The sequence below is a fragment of the Copadichromis virginalis genome, linkage group LG11 (assembly GCF_057382275.1).
Source record: "Copadichromis virginalis isolate Kocher_CV1m ecotype Utaka linkage group LG11, C_Virginalis_male_GT1.1, whole genome shotgun sequence".
NCBI classification, from domain to species: Eukaryota; Metazoa; Chordata; class Actinopteri; order Cichliformes; family Cichlidae; genus Copadichromis; species Copadichromis virginalis.
In genome coordinates this window covers 19398391-19407099 of record NC_140628.1, presented here as the reverse complement: position 1 = coordinate 19407099, position 8709 = coordinate 19398391, and the positions used below count along the sequence as shown (strand labels likewise).

The window sequence follows — 8709 nt, the reverse complement described above, 5'->3', positions numbered from 1 at the left end:
ATCCAAACCAGGAATATATGCAAATATTTTCTTATTGTTTTGGCAGCATCTAACTGCAGACATCAGTGACACTCATCAAGGTTGTATATTGTGGTATATGAGTGCTTATAAAATATTTAAAATGTTTACAAAATAGGCTTTCTAAATTTTTGGTCATCAACTTGTTTTCATACTTGCATTTTAATGCTTGTGTCTATGTTGTGAAATTACACCGACATGCTGTACAGGAGGACAAACAAAGAGAAAGTGTACATGTTTTTATTTTCTTACTCAAAGATGACTTCAGTAATATCATACGTCACTGTTTTAACACTGTCCCCACATGTCCCACACATGTAAATCACTTCGTAGCACACTCCTGTATTGTTATTTTTCATCTCAAGAGTGAAAAATTCGGGTTTTCTGAATTTTGGTATTTTATGTCATTAATTTATGCTAAATTTTACTCTTCTTTGCTTCTTTCTTAGCTCCACAGTATGAAGGCCTAGACAACTTTCAGTGCCTAAATCTGTGCTCATATAGAAAATCTCTACTCTGCAAGCATTACAGTAGAAATATTAAAGATTTACATACATTTGTATTGTTTCTTTATATCATCTTCACTGGTCTCAAGACTATGATGGATATAACAATTAACTCTTTCAGTCAAATCAATATAACTGCTGAACCTGATCCAAATGGCTCTGTGTATGCTGAGTTGTTTCAGTCTCTCACCAACATCCGTATTGTTGTTTTCTCCCTGGGCTCTTGCCTTGCGTGCTCTGGAATCAAGTGGATATCTGAGTGACCACGATCAAGATGAAGAAAACAGTCAATACATTTCAGTACCTCAACCTTGCTGTAGCTGACTTCTTCTTTGCAAGATCTCTACCCCTGAGTGTGATACACCATAAATATGGTCTATATGAACACATTTGTCATGGTCTACATTCTAGTGATCAGTGTGGAAATGAATCACAGTTTAGTGCACTTTACAGTGATTTCACCAGAATGTGGAGTGGACAGGTTTTAGTTGAGATACATGGAACGCATTATGAGTTTGCATATTGAGAAGCAGCTTCAGATGCACAAAACCGGGTTGGCCATAGACTCTATTTCACATGGTCCAACTGGGAGAGTACTCCCAATTACTGAGTAGAGAACCAAACCTTCTGGCCTTTGGTGTAAGTTGGTGCAGGGGTTCTGTTGCGATCGGCATACCCACTGCAATCAAGGAGACAACTAGGAGAAATTAGCACATGGATGCAGTTTCCCGTTACTGAGAGAGGACTGCTCTTATATCAGAGTCTGAGGCATCCACTTCGATGATAAATTAGCAGTTAATATCAGGCTGGGACAGGACTGGAGTGGTGGCGAAACATTTCTTCAGGAGATCAAACACTGACTACGCTGAAGGATTCCACTGGAAAGAGACTAGTGATGTGCGATACCACTGATTTCCTTTCCAATCCAATACCAACTAAAATTCAGGGTGGTATCGACGATACTGATCCGATACCGATACTCTGTACAAAAACGTAATGTTTTATTGTATTTCATAATACAATATATAATTGTATTATGAAATTGTAATGAGAATATAGTAATATAGCTTCATAATGATCAGGACATCAGACTACTTGTTCTCATTGCTTAATAATGCAGAATTATCATACAGAAATAAAAAACCTGAAGTTGTGCACTATTTGAGCATGTTGCCTGCCTGCAGTACTAAAGGACTCCGCGAGAGACGTCTGTCTCGCCCTGGTAGCACCTGTCCCTGTCCTCCTCTTCAGTTTGTCTCAACATAAGCTCATATTCTGTGACATGATTTACTCTGAGGTGTTTGACGAGGTTAGTGCTGTTGCCACCACACCTCACTGTCTTGCCACATGTATCGCAAACCGCGTCTTGACTGTTTGTGGAGGTAAAATACGTCCACACATGACTCTGTTTACGCTCAGCCATTGTTGTGAGTGCGCACGCCAGGGGCTGCGACACATTTATACAGCCGTATTTCGCACATGACTATGAAAGGCGTAAGAGGAAGTAGTTCCTTCCAATTCGAATGATATAGTTTGTTTCCACTGCTTTCCTGTTAATGAAAAACTAAAAATTTACCCCAAAGTACTAGAACATAAATTACTGGTATCGGAAGAATCGATATTTCAAAATCGATCCGCACACCACTAAAAGAAACTTTTGGAGAGGTTAGATGTGTTAAGAGTAAGGCCATTTTGCTGAAATCGCCGATGAAACAGCGATACAAGCTAGCAAAACTCTGGAAACATTGGAGATGCATGTGGTTAGATGGACTGGCAAGTCTACTACTACCTCACTTTTGCAGGCTCTGGTTTGAGGTTGCCTTTCTCTACTCTGTAGCACAAGAAGGAAGCTGTGTCAATGTGAAATTCATATTTTTTTCTATTTACAAAAAGTTTATTCCCCAACAAACATTGTAGCACTTGCCTGACGTGGGTTTCATGTTCTTGGGCTGATTTCAAAAAGATAAGCATGTAGACGAAGACAAAGCGATTAATGAAGTCCTGGAGGACGTTATTCACGAGGGACTGAAACACAGAGGGGACATTCGAAAGACCAAAAGGTATCACCAGATACTCAAAATGGCAGAGGTGAGGCTGGCTGAGTTCGTCTTCCTGGTGGAGGTATTCATCCACTCATCCACTTCCTTTACTCTTACCAGATGGTAAGTATTCTGCATGTCCAGTTTACTGAAGATGGTTGCTCCCTGTAATAACTCAAAAGGAGATGTGAACAAATGCAATGTTTTCTACGCAGGGTCTGATGGTCTTGCCTTTCTTCTCAATGATAATAAACTGCCAGTGGAGGACAGCATTTGTGCACAACAGTAGCACTTTAGCACCAAGCGTCAATGATGTAAACACACACTTCCCCACCATGAGTCTTAACTTAAGGCTCAGTTGGTGCGGTAGCTTGTTAACCCAGCTAGCTGAATGACAGAGTCCAAGACTTATTGAAAACACAGCGGTCCCTCACCTTTGTGGTTCATAAAAGTATGTGGTATATTTTGTGATCTAGTGAGCAATCATTGGCAATAATAACTAATTGAATTACCTAATAGGTGGCCTAATAGGCTTGCCCCACTTCTCTCACATTGCTTCTGGTGCCTCCTCTACTGGGTACTGCTAATCTTTGAAGTAATGCACACACCTCTAGGCAAGGTAACAGCACCCTGACTGCCATTAGATAATGTAATGAAATTGTTCACTGCCCATTGTCCACTTAGTCCTGCATTTCTCCTGGTGAGTGACGGTCCCTACATTTTAAATAAATATCTGTTCTTTCTAGTTTTCCATTTTCAAAGTAGGGTTATTATTTTTGCTTTAACAAAAAGCTAAGAGAGAGAAGCAAAAAGAGAAGAGAGTCATTGTTTCCCCACCTGCTGAACCCACTTTGACCCCCGACTGTACATATTTTCCTGTTCAGAGGCAAAGTCACCTCCTACAATATTTTTTTAAAATTCCCCTCTCGCCTATGCGGGCAGTCTGTCCTTCAAGCTCGGCACATTGTTTTCCCATTAAGGTCTGATGTGTTTTCAAAGTGTCCCTTTAATTCTTTGAACACTGTAAAAGTTAAGACAGAAATAAACTAAGAATCAAGAGAAAGAATAAATGAGATAAATGTAAGGGCAAAAATGGCAACTTTCAGAGTAAATACAAAAGCTGACCAAGCTTGCAAAACAGGATGCTGATAACAGAGCTATACTGGTGGCACACTATATTTTAGATTTTAGACATCTTTTGCTCTCTCTCTCTCTCCCTCTCGCTCTCTCTCAATTTCTTTCTTTGTGGGCAGTGACGTCTTACCTCACATATATTAACCTGGCATTTTTCTGCATTGCATTCATCAACAACCAACAAGGGAGCTTCCCTAAAGGTAAATGATCTTTGATATTTTCCTTTTGTAAGTTTGTAAAATCATCACATATTTGCTATGCAGGAATAGACTGACCCTGGTATTTACATAATACAATAAGATAATTTATTAAAATTAAGCAAACAAGCTAAGCTGTTGCATTTAAGAGAGAGCACTGCTTTGATGAGAATTCTTGAAGTAATTGTTTTCTGTCATATTATAACTTGTTTCTCACACAGTGATCGTGCGTATGTTTTTCTGTCTGTTTCTAATTGTTGTAAAAAACGCTTTGCTGTATTAAGGTGTATTCAAACCAAACACGAAGGTCATTACAGTTCTCCTCATTACATAAACATAAAAAGTCTTTAATTACAACTGACATGAAATTGCACTGGGCAACATGAACAGAGGGGAATCTGCCTTTGTGGCAAAATATTTCAACTTCTGAAAAAGGCTGCTGGTTCATGAAAATCATCATCTATGGATTTATTTTTACATATATGCACCACTCATTGAATAGATTAAAATAGCATAGTTTGAATGAGCTTAAATATTTTGCTTCACAATAAGTGCTGCTTTTTAAGATTACTTCATTTAAAATCATTTAAGAGATTTTATCAAACCTTTTGTCACCAAATTTTGTTCTTTTTTTCATCCTTGTGTCTAATTGTTACATAAATCAAAGGTCAGACAAAAACACCTCCTTATTTTCCTGCACCTTTTATTGATAATTTCAGTAACTTCATGAGTTACTGTGTTAACAACAAGCATGTCCCTGTTATACCCACTTTGTTGTAAAACTTATTCATCTTGAGATACAATATCTTATTTTAAAAATTGCTTTAATTGATTAGTTCATCTCTTAAATTCACTTTGAAATTTCTTCATTTCCTTCTTGGCTTATCACTTGTGAAATCTAGACCTTAATCTGCCTTAACAGCTTAACAGCTCTACTCAAGCAGAAATCTAAAAGATTAGGAAAATTAAAGATTACTTTACATACATTCATACAGACCCTGATGTCTCTTTTCTGTTCTTTTTGTTCTCTTGATATTACAGGTTTCTTGATAAACAATAATGGAGATGGCCAGTCTAATCAATACAACTGCTGCACCTGATCTAAACGATTCTTGGGTTGACTTGTTTTCGTCTCTTACCACCGTGGCTGTTGTTGTTTTCTCCCTGGTGTCTCTCCTCGGTGTGCTCGGGAATGGACTGGTTATCTGGGTGACCGGGTTCAGGATGAAGAAAACTGTTAACACAATTTGGTACCTCCACATTGCTGTGGCTGACTTCATCTTTGCAGTGTTTCTAGCCCTTAGAGCAACATCCCTGGCTTTGCAGTTTCACTGGCCCTTTGGCAATTTCATGTGCAAGCTGTGCGGCACTCTAATCATTCTAAACTTGTATGCCAGTGTCTACATTATGGTGGTGATCAGTGTGGACAGATGTGTGTCTGTGGTGTGGCCTGTCTGGGCTCAGAACCACCGAAATGTACGCAGTGCAACCTATGTTAGTCTGTGTGTTTGGATGTTGGCTTTGATTGTCAACATTCAACATTATTTTTACATGGACACAAAGAAAGAAACTGAAAACACAACTTACTGCTCCAACATCGGTTTTTTTGAAAAAGCAACACCAACTGTCATTCAGACCATTGTTATCACCCACTTCCTTCTCGGATTTGCAGTCCCCTTAACTGTCATTGTCTCTTGTTATGCTGTCATCATCCATCGTCTCAGGAGAAACCACAGCCTGGCCAGCCAATCAAGTCGCCCCTTTAAAGTTATCACTTCCATTATTGTTGCCTTTTTTCTGTGCTTGGCTCCCTATTACATCATTGATCTTATTCAGCTGGTGATATTTAAGGCACCAAATGCAACATTTCACTTTGCCTTTCTAATTGTGTCGAATGTCGCCTCGAATTTGATGGTTCTTCACTGCTGCCTGAATCCACTGCTGTATGTCTTCTTAAGACAAGATTTTAAGGCTGAAGTCCGAAAATCCATCCTGAATGTGCTGGAGAGTGCCTTGAAGAAAGAGAAAAAACACTCTGCCAGTGACATGAAGTCAGTGAACACCAGGCAGAGCAGAGAAAAGTCAGATTTGATTACTGAGGTATAAGGCTGTATATGAGATTAATAAACATGTTAAAACCTTTGATTGAAAAATTTGGGGGACTTTTTACCAGCTGTAAATATAACGGCAGATTAAATTTTTATAAGGTTTAATAAAATTATGTGCTTATGAAATGAATCTAAAAATGAATCTAATGGAAACAGCTAATTGTTTAAATGTTGCTGTGATGGTTTATTTCTTCACTGTATTGTTTTTCCTGACTACATTAACTTTGTGCCATTATTATTATTATTGTTGTTGTTGTTGTTGTTGTTGTTGTTGTTGTTGTTGTTGTTGTTGTTGTTGTTGTTGTTGTTGTGTGATTATAACAATGTTACTTCCCAGAAGAAGAACCAGTCAGCAAAATCAAAATCAGTATTACTTTTGTGTCCAGTTCACTTTGTAAAACACAAACAATACCAGGCAAATTTAGTTGACGGGACATGACAGCTCCCACAGATGCCATCTTAGATAAGCATGGATTGGGCAGTTAAAACATACTTTAAGGATAATTCATTCACACAGCCTGCCATTTATTTCCATGTGTTAATAAACAGTGTGTAATGTTGATGTCTTATTGTAAGATGACTTCTTCTTACCAATATCATGCAAAAATTTATATTATATATTAGATATTTGACCTTCCTACAGTTCAGTGTATTCATTATTATAATATAAGATCATTATATCATTATCATGATATTATGATGCCAAACAGTCTCACAGATTCTTATTCTTCTGCTTTTGCTCTTTAAAAGTTTTTTTAACCCAATAAAGAATGACAACTGTGATCATTCTTGTAATCACTGTTCCTGTGTTGTTTTACAAATAAACTGATATGTGTATCAGTAGTATTTACTGAAAAAATCATCAAACATTGGATAATAATAATCACTTTTAAAAATAAATAATGTAGGATTATCTAGGTGAATAAATATTATATTTATTTATCAGCCGAATTGTGAAAAAAACTTTACAATACTTAACCGTGTGAAATAAAGTATAAACAAGTGTGTGATGCTAAATATTAAGCAGTTGTGAGATACGTAACAATGAGGTATATTTGTATTAAAGATTATTAAATTCCAACACTTGGCCTTATGTGTGAGTATAACATGGTGAATGCTGAAATCCTTCCAAGGTGGGGAATTCCCAGACTGGGAGACCGGGTGCTGATCAGACCAGCTTGACAGCAGTTTAGGTCGAAGGTCGAGCCACTTGGGTTCATGCCAGCTATTGCAAAAAGATTCCACAAACACAGTAATAACCCAAAGGGTGAAAAGATTTCCACATTGACGCTGAAGAAGACAACAATGGTCAAATTTTTATTGAACCACTAGCAGCAGCAATTAGACAGAATTCAGTAATTAAGGGCATAAAATGCAAGAACGTGGAACATAAAATCAGCCTTTATGCGGATGATGTGTTACTCTTTCTCCAAAATTCACAAACCAATATCTCTGGGGTGATTGAATTGATAAACTCTTTTGCAAGAATATCAGATTACTCAATTAACTGGTCAAAATCTACAGTTCTACCGATTAATTGCTCCCTCCATAATTCCTCTTCTACACCACTGCAATCAGGAAATATAAAATATTTAGGTATTAATGTTTCTCCCAAGCTTGCAGATCTAACTAAATTAAACCATATCCCACTTTTAAAGAAGTTAGAAGATGATCTGGCTAGATGGAAATGTCTACCCATATCACTCATGGGAAGGGTTGCCGCTATAAAAATGATGGTCTTACCAAAAATAAATTATTTATTCTCAATGATCCCAACTAAACCGCCACAAGATTGGTTCAGATCGCTAGATTCATGTATGTCCAAATTCCTTTGGAAAAATAAACCCCCACGTATAAGCTTAAAAACACTACAAAAGACCAAGGATAAAGGAGGACTAGAACTGCCTAACTTTCAGCACTACTTCTTAGCCAACAGGCTTCAGTTTATCTCAGGATGGCTAAAACATACCCTCTTAGATGAACCTTGGTTAGATGTAGAACAAGCACTTTGCAATAATCTAGAGATCTCAGACCTACCATTTATCAGCTCAAACATCCAACGACATGAATGCTTTAAAAGCATCAACATCAGCTCTTCTCTGACAGCATGGTGGGAGTTTCTAAAATTGACAGCGTCTTCATTAATCCCATGCAAACGTACACCTATCTGGAACAACCCTGACATATTACAAAACAATAATATGATAAACTTTTCAGATTGGAGTGGTAAAGGAATCAAATATTTAGAACATATACTAGAAGGAACAGAATTTATCTCATTTGACGGACTAGTTACACAATATGGGATAAACAAGAAAAGATTTTTAGAATATCAACAAATTAAATCCATAGTAAAAAAGAAATTTAAACCGGGTCAAGTTGAACTACAAACACCACCAAGTGTGGTTCAATTTCTTACTCTTAAAACCCCCAAATTACTATCCAAAATATACAGAATGCTTTCTAAAACAGATGAATCAATATCACTTCCTATTGCAAAATGGGAAGCGGATTTATCAGTTAACTTAGACCTAAACTTCTGGTCTCAGATTTGCTTAAAAACCTTTCATCTAATTAGAAATCCCAGTCTTCAATTAATTCAATACAAAATATTACATAGAGTGCACTATACAGGTCATCGGATGTTCAAGATGGGCTTTACGTCTACCAACAACTGCTCACACTGCCAAACCAATTCACCGGACAA

The 8709-nt window shown here is 37.4% G+C and overlaps 1 protein-coding gene across 2 annotated transcripts; it reads left to right on the top strand.

Moving 5' to 3' along the window:
* The first annotated feature begins 616 nt into the window (after positions 1-616).
* LOC146698376 (N-formyl peptide receptor 3-like) lies at positions 617-6241 on the top strand. Of its 2 annotated transcripts, XM_085472661.1 has the most exons (3): positions 617-699; positions 4850-4879; positions 5037-6241. In XM_085472661.1, exons 1-3 carry the CDS (start codon positions 617-619, stop codon positions 5998-6000), a joined length of 1077 nt encoding a protein of 358 aa, XP_085328787.1. In that variant the 3' UTR covers positions 6001-6241. The 2 variants fall into 2 exon arrangements, with proteins under 2 accessions (XP_085328787.1, XP_085328786.1); XM_085472660.1 differs by lacking the exon at positions 4850-4879 and having other exon boundaries at positions 617-717; positions 5025-6241.
* The last annotated feature ends 2468 nt before the right edge of the window (positions 6242-8709 follow it).

Bases quoted from the DNA above. Each gene is read 5' to 3' on its own strand.
- LOC146698376 (XM_085472661.1), top strand. From the start codon at position 617: ATGATGGATATAACAATTAACTCTTTCAGTCAAATCAATATAACTGCT. The intron at 700-4,849 runs GTTTCAGTCTCT...GAAATCTAAAAG, and splicing joins GGCTCTGTGTATGCTGAGTT to ATTAGGAAAATTAAAGATTA. The intron at 4,880-5,036 runs ATTCATACAGAC...GTCTCTTACCAC, and splicing joins TTAAAGATTACTTTACATAC to CGTGGCTGTTGTTGTTTTCT.